Consider the following 25,008-nt stretch of genomic DNA (forward strand, 5'->3'; position numbering starts at 1 on the left):
AATTAAAAATAAATTAAAACGGAGCAACTCAATGCCCACTGAAACCCTCTGACATTGTCCAATTTCACAAAGTTACATTTAATGCAACATTCTTCTGCATTCATTATGTTAAAGTAGCATCACATACAGTGCCACACTGCATTAATTATTCCTGGATTGTTCACGTGAAGTATTAAGCACTAATATTGAATGATTTCAAAGATGAATTGCACAGACATTTTAAACATTAAAGGTTGATGGATTAAAATAAATCAAATGAAAGGTAAATCGATGATTAACATTGCATAACTTGCCACAACTTAAAAGCACGCAAGGATGATGTATACAAGCTTTTCATTCTCGTTTTTTTCCCATTTGGGATGCCCAAATGCACCTTTTCAGCAGGCTGTAGCTTCCTTTCACTCTGTGGTCCAACAGCTGAGCTGTGCAGCCGTGGCTTAGAGCAGCTGGCACAGGGAGATATGCAGCAGACTGCTGCCGTTAGCACAGGGGTTCCCAAACATCCCAAATTAATGTTCACAAACTTACACCCCACCCACACACATCTTGTGCCTAACAACACCCTTTAGCCACAACTGTACTGGAAATATATCATAACCTCCTGCCTCATTGCTTAATTATAGTTAGGTTGTTGTAATAATGTAAGTTTCCTACATTGAGATATTTTATCTTATCTATTTTATCTTTTTGTAATTGGGGGGGAAAACAGGCGACTGAAACCCTGCCTCTCTGGCTGAACCTACAGCCAATCACACGCCCTGTGGGTGGTGGGGGGGGGGGGTGCAGGCGTGGTTGGGACTCGATGCCTTGGGGCACATCACTGCATCGATTGGTCGCGATTATTGGCGCAGTGGGTAGCAAGGTTTCCTCCCAACAAGAAGGTCCTCGGTTCGAGCCCAGGCCGGGGCTTTCTGTGCAGAGTTAGCTAACTCTGGCACATTTACATGGATGTGGAAACTGAAAATGTTGATTAATGTGCACTGTCCCTAGTAAATAAATGAAATAAAATGAATGTAACCTGGTAAGACGGAAGACCGCATCCTGTCCAAATACCAGTATCTAAACCGACGCACCCATTTTAAACGCTTCCTCTCAGTACACTAGTGAAAACGTGACTCTGGGTCTTTTCGACTGCGCTGATAAGATGGGTACCGTCCACTCTACTGGGTACTTCTCTCAGAGGGGTGAAGAAAGTCGACTGTAAACGCGGCAGAAAACACGGTGGCCCACAGCTCAGCATTTGCGCATGCATTTCCCGTGATACAACTCTACCCCATTTTAATTGAAACCTGCGGCGGGTTTTGATTTATTAGAAATGCTCCCATTCATCAGCAGAAAGGCAGGTTTTGTAAAACGAGGCGAGAGGAGCCATTACGGCTCTCTTTGTGGGTCGGGAGGACAGGAGCGCATTCAGGTGTCAATCTCGGCACGCGCTAATAACGCCCGGTGAGCCGGCCGATTGTTAACTCTTCCTGACTTGGCATTGTGCGGCTTCCTACCCTTCTCCCAGAAAAGGGGAAGCAATCAACAAGCCATTATCACGGTCGCGGTGCAAAAAAAAAAAAAATGGAAAAAGAAAAAAGAAATAGAGAGCCATAATGCCTCCTACTGCTCTATCCGGCACAGAGGACTGTACTGCTGAAAGCCTTTGATTTCTCAAGGAAATTATCATAGGAGGAAAGACACTTATTTCGCGCTGGGATATCAGTCTCGCAGCCGTGAGGATCACTCGGATGGTTGAGTAAATCAAAAAATAAAAAAAACCCCAGTCTTAGCATGGCTCCATTCTATCAGCCCCGACTGCATAAATAAAGCCCTTTAAGAACAGTCTGGGTTTGTTTAGAACGTTCTAGCGAACAGGTCCAGAGGCAGAAACACCTGAAGGGAAAGGATGGGGCCGCAGTGTTCTCTGAAGCGTAGCGCTGCAGTGGGTAGGACCCCCTCCTGCCGCTGTGGTGTTTCGAGACCGCTTGCCATTCCGGTCATTCTTTTCCCCATTCTCAGAGGGGAAGACATCCTTTGGTTTCTGCCAGCGACAAAACGCACACTCTCTGGCCAGCCTCGCTGTGCCCGCCTACTTACGAACACCGATATCGTTTCATTCTCCAATCAGGGAGGAGGAAAAGGGTGTGCCAAAAATGAACGGACAATCAGCACATAAAAACATCCTTCTGAAAGGGGGTTCAAAAACCTTTTCGCTCAAATTTTTTTTTTTTTTTTTTTTTTAACAACCACAAAGCTTCTGTGTTCAACCCCGGAACCTCTGAGCTCTGAGAAACAGACAGTGTCATGAAGGCTGGCTAAATTGCCTGAAAGCGCTGCAATTTGACACAGGTAATTTCACAGGCTTGAATTCCAAAAAATGACCAAATTGTAACTAAGTATGGATAATTTCTGCTCGGCTCCCAGCTGACAATCATCCACGGTTTGCTATTGTGCTAAAACTATGCCTGTGTGAGCAATGCAGGCTACATCTGAAAGCAGAGTGATTCAGGGTGAAAATAAATCCTCAAAGGTCTCGTCAGGTTAACTGTCCAACAGAGGAATTAAAATATCACAGCAGCAAAGATGTTTTTCTTCTTGCTATATCACAAAACAATGTGCAGTTTTAAAAAGACATGTTGGCCAAATACAATAAAGGACAACATTTGCTTTACATCCACTCCAATCCAAATATCACATCCCAGGTACACTGTATGCTACATGGGATATATGGATCTAGCAAATGGCAAAACAATAAGTCACTGCACCTTCACTACAATACAAACAAAAAGATAACTAAACCAAAATGTAACTGGGTTGCATAAATTCTCTCAAATTACCTCAGGTCCCATGGTAATCTCTGTTCATCATAAACCCATTGTGTATTTTTTTTTCCATGAAATTTTTTTATGAGACATTTAAACAAAATAAAGCTCATACACACACTATGAATGAGGTCAACAACAATAAGAACAGCACGATACCAATAATTCAAAGAGGAAAAATCGCCAACTGACCTCTGCAAAACCAAAACATCTCGAAAATACAAACAAATGAAATAACAACCCGCAAACACCTACTAAGAAAACGCAGCCATAACAAACATTTAAAAGACAAAACTGGACATTCTCAGAAGTTCAAGAGGTCACACTTTGCATCTTCAGTACCATCATTACAAGCCTAATCACCAGACACACTTAAAAGATCAAAAAGGAGCCGCAACTTAACTACATTTTTAAAAGGTGACAAATAATGCCTCTATAGCTTCCGGTCCCAAGCTTACACCTACAGGTCTGCTTTTACCAATTACACTAGATTTGTTATGCTCTGGGGAACTCTGTTAACGCAAAAGGCAGTTAAGCATAAGACACAAAATAAGAAGTACAAAGCAGTCTACACGTCTCTTTTAGATCTTCTGAGAACCAAATACTTTTTTTCATGAGGACTTGGAAGCAAAATGAGCCATATACCAACCCTTCAGAACCTACCACAGGGCATGGGTATTGACATCGACAAAAAATATTGTGCCCAATCCCTGATAACTTTGTCATTCTGCATAAGGAAGACAGCTCTGGAACTCAGCACAGGGAGCTATGCGCATGTAAGCACTGACAGAATCTGCACACATTTAAGACATTTCTCAGCAATAATTTGCGAGAGAAAGAATTCACACTGTATCGCTCTCCATGCTGACCAACCACCACAACTAAGCGAAAAAACGTTTCAAAAAAGTGAAAATCCAAAATTGAATTAGATAAAACTACAAACAAGAGGAACAGTAGCCAACCATCAACCAAGGCAGCCTGCACAAATAAAATAATGGTAAATTGTTGGAGATTGGTTGCATTCCCCCACCTGAAGCACCTATTATCTTCCACCATTCCTTCCATAACACCCTCACTAAAAAGCACGGATATCAATTTCAGAAGCCCCCTCCTGTAAACCACAGGAGCAGGTAACAATTCAAGAAATGTAAATGCCAGACCTGTTGCCACATCTGCATTAGTCACATTGTCACAATCAAATATATTTAGTAATATTACGCTTGTACAAAGACAGTAAAAGTAGCCTGGTCACCTTTGAGGAAGGCGACATGAACACACAGTCTAAGCACAACAAATTCAGAGTGCTTCCTCATTGCAGGTGTGACACTGATAACCGCGGAGGGAGGATTACTGCAATAAGATGAAGTGGAATCATTTTGTGACATTTATATTCCATAAATCTGGATCCCTTACAATCAATGCAGGGCCATGACGCCTGGCTTTTGCGAAGACAGTGTAATAGTCTCGGCCATTATGTCCTCCACCGTCCCATAAAGGCCAAGGCTCCATCTTCGAATGCTAACCTGTCACAGCCTCCATTCCCAACTCAGCCAATGCATTTAACACCAAGCGTTGAGCGGCCGAGGCCATCTTTCAGAAGGCCTTTGTGATTTTTTTTTCCCCCCTCATAAAACAGGTCTGGTTTAAAGGATTTTTAAAACCCTTCAAGTGCACCCTGAGCACTCCCACATTTAATGGCGGTGATTATGAGGTTTCTTTCTTCCGCGTTCGGTCTTCTTCTACCAAAAGCGGTTCACTTGCTGAAATGCCGTCTTGGAGGTTAAAGGGCAAAATGTGTAGTTAACACAAATTAAATTGGAGAGATGAGCATATACCGATATAAGGCAGGGAGGGAGAGAGCAACGATTTGACAAACGGGTCAAGTGAATGATCCCGATGAGGCTGCGACGCCGTTTGAGAGTTTCCCTCAGAAAAAAGCTCCTCAGTCCCAGTGGAAATGGCACACCCCCTAGATACCTCGCCGCAGGCATGTGAAACACAGTCTTCTCATTTGCCACTTACAGCTGATTAGGAAACCCTACTCCCACACTGATTCGCTTTCAGCAAATCTAAACTTTAATTTGTTTTCTGACTGCCGCTTGCAATGGTGGTACGGTACGCCGAGGGAAAGCTAGTGTGTTGTGCAAAGTGTTTCTGGAAGCCGACGGTAAATAGCCCTCTTAAAACAACTTAAGACAGGGCGGTCCTGACAAACGGCAATAGAAATATTCCAGCAAAGCAATCGGGGAGGGAACAAATGCTGACATACAGTCAGAGGGCCTCTCCCACTCCTGCTATTACCAGCTGCAAATGGGTACAAATACAGGCATGTCATGCTGCTTCACTGAACCCACTTCGTTCTGACGGCATTGGCCAGACGCATGGACAACTTGCAGTAGCACAAAGTGAAGGGGGGGGGTTCTCTAGTTTCCCCTCCTGCCTAATGAAAACCAAGCCCAACAATGGAGTGTTATCGCACTGCCCACCCTCTTCTCAGTAAAACGGAGGCATGTATAAGGGCAGACAAAGCTGGTGGCGGGGGGCCTCACCACGTACAGACCATCGCGCTTGGTCGTTTCTGAATGAGAAGGATGGGGGAAGCATGTATCCTAGTGGCTAAGGTACGTGACTGGGACCCGGAAGGTTGGTGGTTCAAGCAGTGGTGTAACCACAATACTTTCTGCACAGCTGTTGGGCCCTTGAGCAAGGCCCTTATTGCTCCCCTGCTTAGCCTAATCAAGTCCCTTTGGATAAAAGTAGTAGCGAAATAAAGTATAAACATATATTATAATTATACTTATATCACAGTCACGTAACTGTCTCTCCTGGGGTGAGGTTATGGTGAGTGCCAAAAAGCAATGTCTCCTTGACACCTTTTAAACTAATATTATTAGAGGTTTCTTAGGAAAGCCAGATCCTTCATTTTAGGTGAACCTCGACAGTGCACAAGGTAGTCACAAACGTACAGCACAAGGTCCAAACGCTTAGTCACACAAAGACCCCATTCAAGCCGCAGTTTGCTCATTTAATTAAAAAGGTTTAAGAGCAGGATGCTTGCGAGAACAACTTTTTTTTGTCTCTCCCCGCACACAAGAGGCACTTGATTGTGTTTTCCGTTGCCTCCGAATCTCTCCAAGGTGAGGATCCTAGCAGAAAAGAACATGTTAATGACCCATTCAACCGCAATCAAGCCCTTTATATTCAAGACAACACCTTTGTGCCTCTTAAAGAAAAAAAGGAGACAATATGCTTGAGGGTGCACTTAAGTATTCACTTTCCCTGTAACGCCATGATCAATCACCCAGTCGTAAAAACTGTTCTGTAATGGCAGTGACCAGCACACTACCACTGCAGCCGCGGACCTGGCTGGGCGATGATTGTTTTCCTGGATTTGAGGGCCTGGAAAATCCAACCAAGATCCTTGAGCGTAATGTGATAATTGGCACGAGACAGTTGGGAATACAGAATACAGCATCATTTAAAATGCACCCCCACCCCCTCCTTTTTCGTCCAAAAAAAACAAAACAAAAAAAAACCTAATCACACATTTGACGCATATCCCTTTGCTTGCAGCGCCCGAGCGGTGTTTACGATACCCGGAGAAGATAACAGCGGGTGCAATTTAAACACCGTCTCTTAACAAAACTCCTTTTATGAAAAATAAATTAAAGAAAACCGACGGTACATTTCCAGACAGATGCTACGTCAACCTATACACTTTGCTTATCTTTCCACCAATGCCCCTTTAGATAGCAGCCAATCCAATGGGAGCTCCCCCCCCCCACACCACCATCCTGCCCCCGCCCCCCCCATTTCATTCACTCCGCAAATCAGTCTTTTCAGAGTTTTTCTTTTTTCCTTTTTAATGGAATCTGATTGGAGGAACCGCAGCCGGGCTAACCTTTGCTCACCTCGGCAACAGTAGAGCGCACGCTCCCTGGAGGGACACGTTTGGGTTCTAATTGGTTTGCTTTTCTACCCACCTCCTCATTTCCATTTACATCTCGAGTGCTAATGTATTCAGAGAATATCACACCCTGGCCTAACCTGTGTCTTACTCGGTAATGAACAGCCTGCTTATCCTGTTAGCATCTCTCACATGGTGAGGGGATGCACCCCTCCCCTTCCTCACACACACATACACAGATTTGGGGCGTAGTCTCGTTTCCATGGGCCCCGCAAGAGATCCACACTGATTTTAAGATATAGAAGAACACAAATAAAAAACAGAAATAATATGAGATGAAAGTCTGGTAGCAAACCTTCAATAAAACCAAAAGGTAATTGAAGTCAGTAATTAAGAGAGCCAGAGATCGCATCAGCATCGATACCTCAATTCAAAAATACCTTCTTTATCCCCATGCAATAGTAGAACCCTGAAAGCCTGCCGCCCCTGACTGATCCCAAGTCAGCCATACTGATTATTTCACTCTTTACATGATCAACCCATGAATAGCCTGCTGATAATTTCAGCTGGTTACCTTGTCTTGGATTGAGATAATATCAAACATGAGGCTCAAGAACACGCTGTTCTCATGGGGACACAGCATAGAGATGAATGCTATCATCCTTCATATTAATATCATTTCTTATGGAGAGTTCTCCTATTATTGTGTTACACTGGCAAAGAAAACCTCTTCTTCAACATTCGGCCGCCTTGTCGTATCAGCCTGGAATTCCACGGTCCACGGTCAATGTCAACTGTCAACCAATTAGGACCAATAATTACAGAGCTGAGTTGTGAAAATACTATTCTGGTCTGTTATTATATAGCCTAGGGTTTATTGCTATTGGCATACATTTTTTGTGGGACCAGAAATCACAGTGTGAGGATCATTTTTCATATTTGCGTATCTGGCAGACTTTTGTGGAAATGACACCACCTCTAAATGTACATTCATTAACTTCCAGTATTGTGAGCAAAAGGACTGTTAAAATAAACCTTGCGAAATTTGGCGTAATTGTAACATTAAGGGTACAGTCACAGCAATCCAACTTGTTGGGGGGGGGATAAAAAAACAACAAAAAACTGTCTTTTCTGAGGAGCAGAAAATAGTGACATCATGGCTCTCGTGTACTGGCTACCTTCCACATGAGCGACTTGTTAGAAGAAGATGGGCTCCTCTGGGCGTTGACCCCTCTTGCTCCTCTCTGACTGGCCTGTCCGCACCACAATTCTCTCTTCGCCGAGTGCCGGAGACCGTTTTCGCTGCGTGTGCACTCAGCGGCTGCGACGCTGTAATCGTTTCGCTTTTTTCCGCAGATGACAGACTTTCAGCACGCCGCGTTCCTCCCAATCCGGACTGAAAAGCTAAACGGTTTTGGGGGCTGATATTGCGCATTCGAAGGGAGATTTATGGGGGTGAGTGCTCTCCAGGTGCGATGATTGATAGTCTCTCACCGCTCTGCCTGCCGGTGGCTTCCAGCAGCCTGCTGAACTCCCGCGTTATCGCCGGAATGCGCCCCGGTGCACCCTGGGACTTCAAAATGAAGATTAGCAGAACCAAATGAGCCTCTTGAGATCATCAAGCCCCCCCCGGTGAAAATTACACTGGACTGAGGGTTCACGGATTCTCCGCTTGTAGAAGGTAGAAAAGTAGCGTCAACCCATTTCACACTCCCCAGTCAATAATAATTCATAATTATTTATTATTTAGCTGACGCTTTTATCCATAGCAACGTGCAGTTGATTAAACTAAGCAGGGGACAACCCCCCGTGGAGCAATGGGGGGGTTAAGGGTCTTGTAGCCCAACAGCTGCACGGATCTTATTGAAGCCACACTGGGGCTTGAACCACCAACCTTCTAGGTCCCAGTCATGTACTTCAGCCACTAGGCTACAGGCTGCCAATAAAAATGATATGAATTGTACACATTACCCAAAAGTGTCATTTTCAGATTTTGCCAGGAAGCTTGTTCGACTGCAGTCGGTACTGGTGAAATATACAGTACAGTGAAAATGTGACTGAAAGAGAAGAACAGAATTCCTCAATACACACGTTGCATAAGGGCTAGTTCAGACATTACATTACATTATATTACATTATTGGCATTTGGCAGACGCTCTTATCCAGAGCGACGTACAGTTGATTAGACTAAGCAGGAGACAATCCTCCCCTGGAGCAATGCAGGGTTAAGGGCCTTGCTCAAGGGCCGAACGGCTGTGCGGATTTTATTGTGGCTACACCGGGATTAGAACCACCGACCTTGCGTGTCCCAGTCATTTACCTTAACCACTACGCTACAGGCCACCACATATTGGCCACTTACAGTAAGCTCACGTATTGAACTGATGGAAGCGTGCAATACAGTTTTCGATTGGCTGTTGAGTCCGGTTGAAGCAGTATACTGCCACTTATCGAAAAAAAACATCTTACTTGGCTTTGAATACGAGGACATCGATGCTTTAAAGGATACATTCTTCTTGGCAACCCTCCCACCATGAAATTCATTAATAGGCTTTGAAACCACTGACTGGCAGCAAAATCTAGAAATTGTCCAACTTCTAAGATAAAGACCACTGACTGGCAGCAAAATCTAGAAATTGTCCAACTTCTAAGATAAATTGTCCAACTTCTAAGATAAAAAATGAAAGGTTACAGTAAACTGAAAAAATTGTGCCATCCAAGCAAGGAACATCATTGGGTAATTTTCTTGTGTTGAATCTGCTTTATTCTCCAGTGGGGTACAGACAGTATGATCTCTAAGACCAGATGAGAATGGCTGCTTAACCCTTTAAAGAAGAAAAGAAGCACTCACCAACGTGGTTTTGCTTTGTTTGCTTTTTATGCTCGATAAGATACAGCCCCGCAGTCAAAATGTGGGAAAAATAGCCTCAAGTTTGTTTTTGGGTGCAGCCATCTTTGAATAAGCTAGGATGTCAGTGGCATGGCTAGTCTCAGCTGCACAATGTCAGAGGCGCTTTGTGGAAATTTTGTTCAATACTAATTTGAGTGTCCCGGGGCAATACAAAAGGACACTCCTTGCATTTTTGGTTTTGTATGAGGACATGATTCACCATTGAGCTCACTGTTCACTGACTGTGAATATATGATTGCAATGTTCTTAACTGACCATTCTAATGCTAGAGTAACGATCACTACTGGCAATTGAAAGCAATGTTCTCGTTCGAGAACATGTTTATAGGTCGAGGAAAAAAAAAACCCTGTTCAAAGGGACAAAATATGTACAGACGGAGGAAAAGGTGCAAAGACCATTCAGGTATCAACAGACCAGCCCACGTGGTCCATCAAGCAGGGGAGAGGCTTTTACACCAGCACCCACTCTCTGAGCAGCAGGGGAAGGGGGGGCCAGCCCCCAATCGGGGCTCATTTAAGCAAATTCGTTCTGTTTACCTTCCTCTCTTTTTATAGAGATATGTAAATGGGAGCCTTTCAAGTTCCCCGGGAAACAAAACAAAGATGAAAGCAGCACAGATAAAAACGAAGCAATTTGGACCGTTGTTTTTTTTTTTCTTTGTTCGCCTTTCGCCGTTATAGACCGCTTCCATCACCTGCTGACAGACAACCCTGTCGGACCGATGCCTGCTCTTCGTTTCTACCCTTCCCGTCACTAAACATCACAATTTGTGATTATTAGTCCATCTGGCTGCTTTTACACGAGCGTGTCTGTTTAAACAAAAGCATGAGAAGGGCACAGAGATATGGGAGGTGGGGGGGGTTGCACTGAAGGAGGGATTCGGTCTCCCCACTTTTCCGTTTCCAATTCTCCTCAGCTGAAAGGAGCGTTAATTAACATAAACCGGGGAGTGAAAAGCAAATTAAATAGATTAAAAAATGTCAAGTTGGAGACGAGCAAAGGTTAGTCTTTGAAAACCGTCAGAAATATAAATAGATTCGCTCGGAAATTAAGCTAAACAAAACATAAAATTAACCTGCTAATTGTTAATTGATTGGATTTGCCACATACAGGGAAAAAAAGAAAAATAACTGTTGTTTTTCTCTTCCACGGATGAAAAAAGATATAATTTCCACATAAAATGAATTGAAAATGGGGCCAATCAAATTAAATACACAGAGATAAAATTATCATTGCTATTCTTCTGCATTAATTGACCAAATGTCAAGTAAAATGAAAGTATAGTGCAGATAGAACTGCTTAAAAAAATGTTCTGCTTGCTGAAGACTATATTACATGAGAAAAATTTCATGCTGAAAATTTTATTTAAGCAGTAGTGGACAAAAGCGTCCCACTTTCGTAGGCAGGACCCCACTTCGCTCGCACAAAACACAACGGGCAAACGTTTTATTGTTACTTCTCATTCACGGTTAGAGCCCAGTGACTCTGAACGAATGTATGAGATTAGGGAAGAGCTTTTCCGTAATGAACAGATGTGGATTCGGCATGCGCTCCCTCTCTCCCGACTTGTTTAATTTTGGGGTTATTGTAATAAACGAGCGGCTTTGGCGGAGGACTTGTTAGCCGTCTGTTCCCAAACCCGGTGCACAAAGAGCGAAGGGGACTCTGGTGGCAGCTAGAGTCCAGAAACCCTGTGCGAGGAACGCTGTCCCTCTTGCGTGAGCCAGAATCCAACCACACGTTTAGCCTGGTTTAGCCATGGATAGGACCACTACCCAACATGCCTTTTTGTTATAGCCATTTGGGAGTTACCTGCTGAGCCTTAAAGGCAAAAAGCACTGGACACCCCAGAAAATATCTTTTGGTGCTGTTGGACTGCTAAAATGACAGAAGAATCAAAGCCTTATTTTTCTAAATCTCCAAAATGTTTATGTCTTCACAACATTGCTGCCTTGGCAAAGTGACAAATGACCTGTCATTAGCAACAAGTGCGAATACAAGCATCAGTTCTTGTGTTCGCAATCACTAATAGCGGTCAAAATACCTTCAATATAAATTTAAACATACTGTATAAACAAAAAATCTTTAATTTCTCAACAAGGATGACTAATGCAGAATTCAGTCAATGACATTATTTAACTGCCATTGCAACAAGCAAGCATGTCATCCGCTACACATTTCTTTCTAGCAAAAATAAACATGGATAAAATCCAGAATTCCATGCAGATTGCAAGCAATAGTCTTCGCAAGGTTCATTTAGAAGTCCAAGGAATAACCAAAATCAAAAATTTGCTTGCCAGGTACCCTGTTCAACAATAAAGCATTTGCATTGATAAAAAAAAAAAATCAGGAAAGCTACTTAAAATAGAAAAGTGCACAGCTCACATCTTACTGAAGAGAAACATTAAAATAAGAGACAGGCATTAATTTAGGAGAATGTCGGATTTCATATGAGAGGAGGCGACTTCACACTCCGACACACGACTTTACCGCAATAATTTTGAAATGCTGTCCTCAGCAGTCTAATACAGTCACTGACAGAACTTTATCGGCAAAACCCCCTCACCTCCACTAACTTCAGTTGCGGTTTTGTGAAAAGCAAGGAAGGCCAACACAATGCAAAACGCAAAGCTAAACATCTACTGTACTTAACTCCAGCTGAGCCAGCAAGCACATACAATATAAGAGAGGGAGTAAGAGTGAGTAGGGGGAAACAGGAGCTTAGCGGGCTAAGCAGACTCCTGGCCATCCCCCCACAGCTCCCCTCTTCTGGGGCTGATTGGCTGGTCGCATGTGCAGCAAGGCCGTCTGAGCCGCCCTTCGGCCAATCACCTGCGTCCGTCTCGATCTGTCAATCTGGCTGCTGAGCAACCTGCCCAGTCACTTACAAACACATTCGCAAAGCTTGGGGCTCCAACTAGCAATCTTCAGATTGGAGTCTGCCCCACAGGGTGGCAACGTGGATTTGGGGTCTCTCCCAGTACGTGCAGGGGTGGGGGGGGGGTGGCGTATGGCGATTGGCATTCGGAGCGAGAGAGGGCGCGGGTCTGTTTCGCCGGGGCGTGTAAACATGGCGCTCCTGACGCGGCCCGCACAAAGCCGAGGGGGGCGCGAGGGGCTGGTCTGCCCCCGGCCCCGAGCCCCCCGGTCCTAAATAAACCATTGTGAGGATTGCTCAATGGTCTTTTCATTTTGATTGATGGCCCTTGTTCTACACCATCTGGCCACGGATGGATCACATTAATCATATCCCCAAACTAAGAGTGAGTCTGTGGGCTGCTCTGTTTAATATGCATCTGTGTACAATATTATCCTATCTCTCTCTCTCGCTCTCTCTCTCTCCTCTCTCTCTCTCACTCCCCCTCTTTCTTTCTCTCCCCCTCTCTCACTCTCCCTCTCTCTTTCTCTCCTCATCTCTCCCCTCTCCCTCTCACATATACACACACACTCCTAAAATGACAGACTGAGAAGCTAAAGGATTTTGGGAGGAGGGGGTCCATCACCCCTCCCCTCCTGTTATCTTGGTGCAGGCTGTTTGGGGGGGAGGCTGTCATGCGCACAAGTGCAAAATTTGGGGCAATGTTTTTCATTGCTGCTCCCGGCAACAGCGGTCCTGTTAAATGAGGTTCGGAAATGAACGCTGCAGCAGCGGATAAGGTATGGGGCCAGGTCCCTTGCAATTTTTCCATTACAAAAACCATGCATGAACTCCTGATTGGTGAAATTTGGTGGTAGGTGGATGAAAGGGAGGGTGGGTGGGTTTGGCGGAGGAAGGGGGGGGGGCACACATTCAATTTTAAAATCTAAGGGAGAAGGCCTGCTCTTTCCAGAATGCTTGTAATTATTCCTCCCTGTGTGTAGTAAGGGTTTGTAATTACTTCATTCAGTGCAGAGGATATTAGCATAGCTGAGAGAGCAATTTATTTGTAACTGCGGTTGACACGTCTGCGCATTATTGTGAAGATTAGTTATTTCTCCTAGCATCTGGCATAGGGACACTGGCTCAGATGGCCTAAGGCCCCCTCCTCTGTAATGTGATAATTCCCTTTCCTCTGCTTCTTTCATTTGTTGAGGAGAAGCACTCAGAACTGACTTCCTGTCAGGTATGGTCGAGAGAACAGCCTTGGCCGCTGGCAACACAGAGGTAAGCCATTAAAAAAAGATGTCGCAAATGAGTCTGAACCGCCTTTTCCCTGTAATTAGGGTTTCTCATTTGCCATTATTATTTCTTATTAATGTTTTTAAATACAGGGATTGAAAGGGGCAGTGTGCGACCGCTCCTTCGTTTCCATATCCTTGGAACACCACCGGCAAAAAGAAGCATGTTACTTAACTTTTGCCGTGGTGCGTGAGCTAACCAAAGCGCCTCTCGATGAATGGTGTGTTTGAAAACCTTCGGGGAGGGGCTTTGAGAAATTTATGTAAAAGCAAACACGGCGTCGGAAAAAAAAGAAAAGAAAAAAAGAGGTGCGGGATGAAATGAAGAGGTGCAGAAAGATGAGTCTTGAAAAGGATGTTCTTCCACAATGCCGGGAGGATTACGGCTGTTTACACACGCAGAGGATCAAACGAGAGCTCTGTTGTTTGGATCCACGGGGTTGGTTTTTGTGCGAGGGTATGTGCAGGTAAAAGAAAAAACGTCTCAAACGTCGGTGAAATTCAGCCTGTTCTCGATGGCAAGAGGAGACCGAGAGGCGGACTCTTGAAATCACGGCGTGAGAGAAGATACTTGTGGGCTTGATGTTTGTGGTCCACAGAAGAGCCAACAGTCTTATTTCAGCTGACATTCCACTTCACTTGCGGACAAAGAGAGAGACAGAGGCAGATAAAGAGAGAAAGAATGGTAAAGGGAAGAAATAGGGCATGAGAGGGAGATGGAGAATAAGAGAGGGTGAGAGTGATGAAGAGAAAAAGAAAGAGAGAGAGAGGCGAAGAGAAGGTGTAAACAAACCTCTGGCACAGTTGGAGCAATGTCACATTGAATAGAGTGTGGAGGATAGAGGTGACTGCTGGCTGTCATGGAGGCTAATCTGAGCACCTCAAACACACAAGAAAAATGCAGACAGACCCTCGGATAATTCAATCTGACATCACCTCTTTCATTTGCCTACAAACATCTACAGGTCCCCCCCAAAGCTCACTGGAAAGCTCAAAAGGACAGCAAGTTTTCAAATACTCGATAATTATTCAGGCTTAGCATTTCTATCAATAAGCATAATTGTTATTTATTTCCCACCCTTGTACTTCTGGCATTGAGCTCGCCTGGATAGATAGCGAAGTGTAAATATTTAAACAGGCCCAGTCAGACCTGTCCGTTTTTCTGGGTCTCCTGCTTTCAGAGGGCAGGAGAATCCATTATGTGTGTGTGTAGCTGCAGATAATCTGCCGGATAAAAGACGTGTTACAAATTAGCCGGTGGGGTCTCCCCCCTCCCACTGCTGTGGTTCAGCAGCTCCGGTAGTGACCAGATGAAATGGGAGCGGTGTTTGATGTAAGGATGGGGTTCGGAGGGGGTCGGTTGATTCTTCGCTGGTCCGCTATGTGCCAGCTCTGTGCCTTTGTGCCTTTTGAAAGCAGCTCTGAGCAGGCCATCTGCGGCAGGGCCCTCCACAACGTGGGTCCTGGGTTTGGGGGGGGGGGGGGTGGGGGGCATAGCGGCCAGCAGCCAGGAGGCCATGCCAAACCCCCGCCCCCCACCCCCAGAGCCCCTGCTTTTCTCCCCGAAACCTGCCAGCGGCTGAAGAGCCCGGTCTGAATGGGACCCGGAGAGACGCCAGGCCGGGGCGAGCGACCAACAGTCCTGTAATCTTGGCGCGGGGGCTCGGGCGCAATTACGGCATGCAAATAGACCGGCCGCCCCGCTCGCCCCCTTCCAGTGACGAACGGGGGACAGGTAAACAAGAACAGCCGGAACGCTAGTGGTCGGCGGTGTTCCCGTCGAGCTTTAGCGAACGTAAGGGGACCTGCAAAATCTTCGCCGAGGAGACAAAAGGGCCCTGCCAGCTGGCAGCCGAAACGCCGCTTTTAAACGCGCGCGGCTACGAGTGCTGTTGAAACAAACAACTGCCTTGTTAGTGTGAATACCAATACGTTTAAACTTCCCCCAAATGAAGCCTTTCTTAGCCAGAAGCCTGACATGGACATTTATTCAACAGAACTCGGATGAACGCAGTGGTGAGAGAGGGCGAGGCAGGCCTGCTGCTCCAGGGTGTGTTAGTTGGAAAAACGGGACTAAACAAGAGGGAATGGCTTTCATTTTGCTCCAGATTATATTTTAGCAACAGGAGGGACCAGACAAAAGGGCACACAATGAAAAGCACTCAAATCAAATTAGAGATTAGAGACTTTTTTTTTTTTTAACGAAATGCAGTGATTTTCAGATACTGCTGAAATGGTTTTGGCACTGGGTAACTGAATCAATTTGTTCGTAAGCGAGTTGCATAACCGTTCATTGCCTTCTGTTCACGGGAGAGGCAACTGGGCATATTTTATAGGTAGCGCAGAGACGATATTGCAGTGACCAGATGAATTGCAAGCCCAGTGAAGACCAATAGGTGGACAAAAATCACAGAAATAAACCCCGCCTGTTGAGCGTGCGATGCCTCGGTGCCACGGGCGTGTGGCAGTACGCTGGTGCTCACAGCCTGGGGAGTTCACAGCCAGCGCTTTCTAACGCCACAAGGCTTCGCAGCCAGTCACAGCCTGTCAACGACACGCCGAAATCTGGGCGATCGTGAGGCACAGCGACCATCGTGCTATTAGGCTCAGTCCATGTCCTGCTCACACTGGCGGCTCCACGGGACCCTCGGCCAATCATCAGCTTGCGTTTACGGGACTTCGCAGCTGTCAGTCACAGACAGATGAGCTTCCTGGGGCCCAGTCCTCGCTGACGTGCTCCAGAAAATCGCGCTCGCTCTCCTCCGACGAATCAAGATTTTTTGGATACCTGTTATCCTGGAAACGTGGTGAAATGTCTCCAGGACATCTCTCCATTTTCTCTCCATCAGAACCCCTAGCAGCATGCATGGATTAAGATTGAGGACATGGGCTCAGACTCTCCATGACTGATCTCAACATGCAATTAAGCTAGAAACATCTCTGGCATTCCAAGACGAGGATCGCCTGTCTGAGAGTGTAAGCCATCTTGATGGACATCAGCAGGTGACACGGGCAAGCACAGTGTAACGGCAAATGTTCTTAACGTCAGTTCATTGATGCGTTTATGATGTCACTTCCGGTGGGCTTACCCTGAAATGAGGATGTCCCGGCAGACATGATTATTCTGCTGCTGTCTGAGACTAGTGGAGAGAGCCGTGTGGGTGTCTAGCTACAGTTAGCATTAGTATGCGCTTAAGGCACAGCTGATGAAAAGGGATACTTTATATCACCCAAAAAACCCATTCGTACAAAAATATTTGTTCTAAAATCACTCATATGAGTGATTCAACGAAACTTGCCACATTCACCGATTCTAAAGAATTATTTCTTAAGTACGAAATAAATGTACAAGTGGTCCCGTAAATCTTCTTCAGACCATGCAAAAACATTCTTCCCAAAGAGCAGTTTGGAAACGTCCGTCTCAGTGGCCGCTGTGAACTCACATGAAGATGTTTATTTTCAGCAGTCATTCACCTGCAACATTACAAGGGCAGCCAGTAAACAGGCACACGCTGGTCCAATGTGCCAGACTCCCACAAGACATCGTCAGTAACCTGGAGCAAACTCAGAGTCATAGACAGGTGTGTAGTGAGGAAGTCTGGGCCCCCTGAAAGAATATTGCTCTTGGGCCCCATTTTTTTATCCAACTGGAATTTCTGTGGGCCTCCTAAACTGTGGGACATTAGAATCATCACCACCATCCACCCCACTAGCAACAGCTCTGGTCACAAATTCCAAGAGAGTCTGTGTTGCTTATATTGGCCACAAGTCTGATGAGCCTATGACTTTCACAGCAGGTCTCTTTGGGATCAATCACATTCAAGATGAAAGGCAATCAGTGTAATAAGATGGGGCGGCCTGTAGCGTAGTGGTTAAGGTAAAATGACGGGGACACGCAAGGTCGGTGGTTCTAATCCCGGTGTAGCCACTATAAGATCCGCACAGCCATTGGGCCCTTGAGCAAGGCCCTTAACCCTGCATTGCTCCTGGGGAGGATTGTCTCCTGCTTTGTCTATTCAACTGTATGTCGCTCTGGATAAGAGTGTCTGCCAATAATGTAATATAATGTAATAACCATAGGCATATAGAGTTGCAATTGTCCTTATAATACTAACAAATGCACATAAGTGATTTCTTATCATGAATAAACAGGCCTGACCAGAAAAGTCTGTATTCCCTAAAAATCGAAAAGACCATTCAAATGTTTACATATAAATTACCCCCCACCCACGCCCCGCCCCCTGCAGCAACAAACAGGCATACACAGTTATTTTACCTCTTTGCAATGACCGTAAACGTGATTTACAAAGCAATTTGCCGATTGTTCTTTAATTATTTCCACAAGGAATTTACATGTTTTCGGGAGGTCTAATTTGTGGTACAACATTTAACGGCAAATGGCAGAAGAGTAATAAGGATTTTCCCCATTTGATGCGTTTTTATGTGGCTGAGAGGCAGGAGGAGTCGAGTCAGCTCTTATTTATAGCGGAGCTACCTTCGGGCTCGCATTAGGAGGTGTAGACGCAATAACGGGCGCGGACAACCTACGCTGCTTTATGTAATTACCACGGTAACGGGGGCCCTGGGGAGTCGGCGGGAAGGGGACGTTATGGAGCAGATATGGATCTGCGAGCGGTCTGGCTTTATTAGATGCAAATTCCAGCCACCGCCGCGTGCTTTCCGTTTCCCCCTCTCCGATACGACGCCTCTCGCTGAGACGCCGAGCGCCGCACACCCAACAGGTTTCTCCCGCTGCGTGCAGACGGAAAGCGGGATGAAGCAAATTGTCATTAAAGGGCGCTTCAAGGGCTATTAGGTAGGGTGAAACTTAAGAAAGGAGAAGAGAAAAAAAAAAAAAAAAAAAAGCTGTCGTACATGTTCAAGGCCGAGGAAATTCATACAGTGGTGAGGGACTGGCCTCCATCGACCCCTAAAACGCCCACAAACTCTTTCACTCGCACATTCATTGAGATGAGCACCTCTGCTTCATCTTTGACTGCCGCGTGTGTCGTCTGACCTTCCATTTAACCGAGAAGTCCCAATAATGAAAATCACTTTTTCAGACACCAGCAGAAAGCTGGATCTACATCACATTGCGAGAAGTGAGGAAACTAAAAAGGATTCCAAAGGTAAATTCCGCAGAGACATGTTAGGAACGGCACAATAAATGGAATGATGTTATCCTGTGTAAGACTAGAAAATGCTTAAATGAAAAAATAATTAAATGGTATAAAATAATATGAAAAAAATGGACCAGAGAAGACTACTGCCCTCTGCGAAGGCCTGGAATAGGATAATATCAGCTAGGAGAACATATTCAGCCCTTTTGACATTTGTAAGAACTCGGCCAGCCATCTTAACACATCTCTGTTCTCCTAACACATTCTCCGCATGGACTTGTGTGTGTGGGAGGAACTCGTGCTTCTTCTTCAGAGTAATTAATTCGGAAGACTGACTGAGGCTGCAAAATCAAACGCGCTGCCAAGCAGCAAAATCACACAAAAAAGCAGGGTCAAAATAATGTTCAAAGCCAAAAATAAATAGAAAATTTGAGGTGCCTTATTTCATGAAGACAATTATTGAGCAAAATAAGTAAATAAACAGCAAAAAACAATTGAGTAAGTCACCAGTCTGTTTTGCGATGACATCATCAAACTATCTAGCACTGTGGAATCTCGTAAACAAATCAGCTCAAACCCCTGGCCCCTCCAACAAGTACCAGAGTCCTCAAAAAAAGTGGACAGCTCAGAAGAATATATTGCACGCTGTCTTCTACTACATACGTCAACCAGCACGCGTCAGAACTTTGAACCGCAAGCGTTCTTCCTTGCCCTCTCCTTCATCCGAAGAGATAAACTCCCGGAGACACGAGGACCGCATCAGTGCGCATTCGACAGCAGAGAGGCAAGCCCATGAAGATGTCAATATTAAACACTTAATACCGAATTATCATAAGCAGACGGCGTTCGGGCCCACGCATCAATAAAGAGGGATTATTAAATGAATGCTTATTCATTAGCCCTTGCGTCGTCTCGGCGACGGCTGGCTCCAGACCCCCTTGTGTAATTACAGGCTCTGCCGTTCTGCGCCTGGTGGATCGGACCCAAGCTAACTGGGTTAGCGGCGCTGATATCATGGCTTGCTGTGCGGAGGGGGGGGCAGGGGGAAGAGGGGGGTGCCTGGGTCATTAGGACCCTCACCGAGGCCCATCTGATTAGGCGGCTGTGAAACAATGAGTCACAGTTATAGGCACAGCGGGATGGCGTCCTCAGGCAGAGGCATCTAATTTAACAGTCTCCCCCGCCCCCCCCCCCCCCCCCACCCTTCCTGCATTCGCCAGCACCGACCGTGATGGACAGAGGGTTGGGGATTGGGGGAGAGCAATTTTCGCCTTTGCGCGACTCATCTGCATAATTGATGCTAGGCTGAGTTGTTTTTTTTCCCCTCTCTCCCTGATTTTAGCGTGGAGAGGAAAGGACTGCACTTGGTAGGCGCGCTGCAGATTTTAATGTTCACCTCTCGAGCCGGAGAGCCAAATGCCCCACGATGCGACCACTCGGAAGAGCTTTTCGCTGTTTAGAGTCAGGTATCGACAATTGTATACACCTTTGCATTAATGTTTTCTTTTTTGTGAACATTTTTTTATTACGGTTCTGAGAAACATTCATTATTCACAGGTGTGCCAGGTATAAAGGTTTCCTGTATACATCCCAGAATGCAGCTCCTACAGACAAAAATACACACGTTCTCTCATTCGGTCTGACATTTTTTTCCTTCCTGCAATCTTAATCATTTCTAACAAATTCATGTTTCCCCATTACCATTTTTATGGCAAGTTAGAATACAGTTATGCTCACAAATAGTGCAGCTGCATAATTGCAAACACACCACACCTCTCCACAAGACAAACTGCAGAAAAAGTAAAATCAATTTTCTCATTCTGACTAATATTTCCTATAAATTAAAACATTTAAAAAATGAAATAAAGGCCACAGGGGCTTTATCTAAATATGCGTGCCTGGCCGCCTACACGCTCCATCTCGCATTCAGAGCCGCTTCGCACGGAAAACAATTAAAGAGTCTTAAGGAATGGCAGCAAGAGAAATGTCAGGTTTCCTTAACCGCTCCTGAGACCACGCCTACGTGTACATTTCCATTGATTAGCTTCCTTTAATTCTCCAGCCGGAGAGGTCAGCTAGGATTTCAGGGGTCTTGTACCACCCGAGGCGTGTCTGAACGGGGGGCCGTAGCCTCTTGAACCTCTGAGCGTCTTACGGGAGCACGCGTCAGGTCGGAGAACATCTCCGAAATATTACGAGCGCGCCCGCGTAAACCACACTGCACTCCAAGTCGATCCCTTAATGAAGTCTTCCTTCTGCGCAAGCACCATAATCTCGGGCTATAATACCTTTTTAAAGAGCTTCATTCACTTTTTTTAATAGGCAATTCAATTTGCCTTGATTACACTGGAAAGCGGTAATTAGTTCAAAAGGAGTTGGGGGACTATGAAATTGTTGAACGGAGCAGAGCAGATTCCGGGACAGCTCGCAGGAACGACAATGGTTTTTATAGGAAGGAGAGAGAAGTGAGAGTGCTCGCCAATGCTGAAAATTTAATGATGTCATTAAAATGAGCTATAGGGCTTACAAGGCTTCCTGTTCTGGAGGACATCGTTTCAGGCGTCTTTTTTTATTTTTTATTTTTTTATAATTGTGTACATTAAACATGTCGCTCTCTCTCGTGGGGAGAGACCGCCCACTTGCGAACCGAAAGCAGGGAACACACAGATCGTTGCTGCTGCTTTGTCTAGAAGAGCAGTGAGACAACCAATGCGCCGTATGACCTTTGACCTGAGGAGAACCTCCTGGCTTTGAAAGCACCTTTTTACAGGCCAGGTAACCCTTATCCGAAGTAGCTAATCATCCTTCAACCTAAAACGTATGAGTAAAGACATTATGGGTAGATTTTCCCAAGCACAACTGTGGTTCCGTGAGCAGAAGGAAGAGATCTGCTGCTCTGGTCTGAACTAGATTCGTGTCCATGACCCTTCAGGTGTTGCTACCATAGCATGGGCTTTGCCAAGAATGCAAACGCAAATCCGGAGGCCTCAAACTTCCATCCCATGCTCGAGAGGCCTGACTAATTGGCCGATTATTTAGTTCAGCGTGAAACACGGCAGTAATGGCGTTCCTCAAGGGCATGTTTTGGGCCCGGTTACCATGACTGCTGTCCTCTTTAGCAGCGATGCCAACACTGTTCCATTTACTACTGTATCTGCCGTCACATAACGATCTCTCCAACGGTATGGAACTTGCTCAAGAAATGGCACTTTTCCGTGACACCACAAACAGGCAAATACAAACGAGCAGCCTCTTACCTTGTGATCATAGGGGTTGTACGAGTGGAACAGCTGGGAGAGCTCTTTTGTCCTTTGTTTTTTCTGAAAAAAAAAGGAAGAAAGAGAAACAACCACATCAGATTTGGCTCTAATGTAATTCTTAGAGCGCCATGACCTCATGTGCGGTAGATTTTCACTCCGAAGGAAACAAGGTTACCTTACAGCCTTACTTACTGACATGACGTTGAACTGAACCGGATAATTAATGCAAATATTAGGGTAGAGAAATGGAGAGTATTATCTCTGACCATGTGAGCCTTCCCCCCGACAGCAGTCTCCCAGAGTTCTCCATTCTCAGAATATAATAAAATGCAAACCCCAAGATTTGAGTTAATATATGACGGCACTTAACGCAATCACTTAGAGGAAACCGAGAAGGTTACGAGAACACTAATTATAAGACTGATTAGGCCGTGTCTAGCTGAAGGGATCTCGTGCACTCCTTCTCTCTGCCCGAGCGCCTGAGGGAGTTTAAAGCCCTGAAAACAAACTCTCGTGCTTTCCACGCCGTGTGAAAAACAGCCGTGAACTGAAAACCTATCTTTCAACCCATTACATTACTTTTTATTAAGCAGATGTACAAAAAAGTGCATATCAAGGTCATTACAGCAAACTGCAGAACAGGAAGGATAAGATACAATTCACATAGAATCAGTAATTCCAATAATTCACATTATGTCCAGGTACAAGTCAGTTAGGAATTAGGTCAGTGTCCACAGGAACAAGATAAATACAAATGCAAATGCAAACATTTGCATTTGTACCCCGAGAAATGTGGAACTTTTTAGTGTGAAAACCCACCCACCGCCCCGCCACCTCACACTCGCTTACTGTCCGGTCCCAAGTCCCAACCCCAAATACGTGATAAGAATGTTCTTAACCGAACATTGCCATGGTTATGTAACATTTACGAGTGGTAATTGAAAGCAATGGAGTTGCAGAACACAGACTATTACCAAAAAAAAAAAGAAAGAAAACATTACAAAAACACTCCTCAAAGGGTGAAGAGAAGCCCCAGCCAAAAGCATTCTTATTCTACACGAGACGGACTGGGTTTGTTTTTGCTCTCCTTTAGAGAGGCGGGTATTGCACTGCGGTGAATTTGTGCCCAGGTCCTGCTAACAACCCCCCGTGCGAAAGCAACCTCCCTCATCATCGCTCCGGCGTTGCGGTAGGGCTCGCTCCCTCTCTCCCTCCCTCCATCTCTCCCCCCCTCTCCCTCCCTCCATCACCTGCACTAATCAGTGTGCTGTGTGTTTGCCGAGGTGCAGGGATAAATGAACGCGGCACCCCGGGTTATGATTCCTCAACACCGGCAATGAGCTCCCTGCAGGATTCGCTCGATAACACACGGGCGCACGGGCCTCGGAGAGGAGAGGTGGGAAGCGCGCTGTGTGTGTGTGTGTGTGAGAGAGAGAAGGGAGAGATGAAGGAGAAAGGGGGGGAAAAAAAGGAAAACAACGGAAAAAACAACTGCGAAATGAAGGTTGGGCTCAGTCGGTTGCATCCATCCACTCTGTCAATCGCGCGGATCCCATTCCACCAGCGTACCTCCTGGCCTTTTGATTTCGGCGGAGGGAGAGAGCGGGAGAGAGGGAACGAGAGAGAGGAGAGAGAGAGAGAGAGAGAGAGAGAGGTTGGAAGGAAGGTTGCCGGCTGTATGATAACCCAGCAACCTGGCCTTAAGAGAACACATTTATTTTTCTTCAAATCACATATCTTCATTCTGGGGGGAAAAAAATGGTAGCAGAAATTTGATCAAAAAAGATGAACCTCAGACTGACCTTGGGAGACTCAATATTTCAGCCTATTAGGGCTGAAGCCCAGAGATTGGCCCGGCTCAGGAACACCCGAGGAACAGAAGAAAATAATCTCGATAAGCTAAATAAGTGCTTTTTTATTTCCAAACGCAGCCCCCCTCTCGTGTCGTCCAAGGGCACGTGGGACGTGGGGACCCCCAGACACCTGCGCTTCTGATTTTCGCTTTGCTGCCGGAACGCCTAAATTGGCTGGCGTGGGGCTCGTTCCAGTCACAGAAACATGCGGAAGGCTTTTTATTTCCACTGTGCCACACTCCCTCTCTACCTCTATCTCTGTCCATTGTTCTCCCTCTCTGCGTCTCTCTCTCCCTCCATCTCTCACTCTGTATGTCTCTCCCTTGCTCTCTCTCGGTCAGTCTCTCCCTCAAATTCAAATTATTTCAAATTTCAAATTCACACACAAATCGCCAAAGCACAGAAAATAACATATAAAGAACATACATTGAAAACATGTTTACAGACAATGTAGGCCTAGCAAAATAGGCTCACTGGTTGTCCCTCAGTTTATGGAAAGCTGTGACATAATTTGCTGTCTGAAGCATTTTTTGTGTTCTTCTAATAAATAGGGGAGATTTTGTTGGACATTTAAGGTTTCAAAATCAGGCCATATTTTTTACAGGAAGATTTCCCTTATAACCTGCCAATTTCCACATGTTGTGAAGAAGTGTACTACTCCCTGATTGCAGTGTGAGAAGAGTATTTCCTCTCTTTGCAACCCTCACTCTCTTTTTCTCCCTTCATCTCTCTGTCTCTTTCCCTCTCATTTGCTCTTTCTTTCTGTCTCTGTCTCTCACTCCATCTCGCTCTCTCTCAGTCTCTCGTTTTCTGTCTCCCTGTCTCTCTCTCCCTTTCTGTCTCTGTCTGTCTCTCTCCTGCTCTCTCAGCCTGAGATGACCTTGCTGGCCCTCTCCTGGGTCAGACCTCTGGTTGACACTGATTTAGTCACCCGACGATCTCGTGGGCTCCAACTTCGTGGGCAATATGCGGGCGGACACGCTCACGGGCTC

General features: G+C 45.6%; 1 protein-coding gene across 1 annotated transcript in view; it reads right to left on the reverse strand.

The window, feature by feature from the left end:
• The window catches only part of cdkal1 (CDK5 regulatory subunit associated protein 1-like 1), a 387,515-nt gene that overhangs the window by 55,296 nt on the left and 307,211 nt on the right, over positions 1 to 25,008 (reverse strand). Inside the window, exon 12 of the mRNA XM_061253309.1 lies at positions 22,161 to 22,223. Within this exon, the coding sequence (XP_061109293.1) occupies positions 22,161 to 22,223 (63 nt within the window). The remainder of the gene's footprint in view (positions 1 to 22,160; positions 22,224 to 25,008) is intronic.

Source organism: Conger conger, chromosome 1, assembly GCF_963514075.1.
Source record: "Conger conger chromosome 1, fConCon1.1, whole genome shotgun sequence".
Classification (NCBI taxonomy): domain Eukaryota; kingdom Metazoa; phylum Chordata; class Actinopteri; order Anguilliformes; family Congridae; genus Conger; species Conger conger.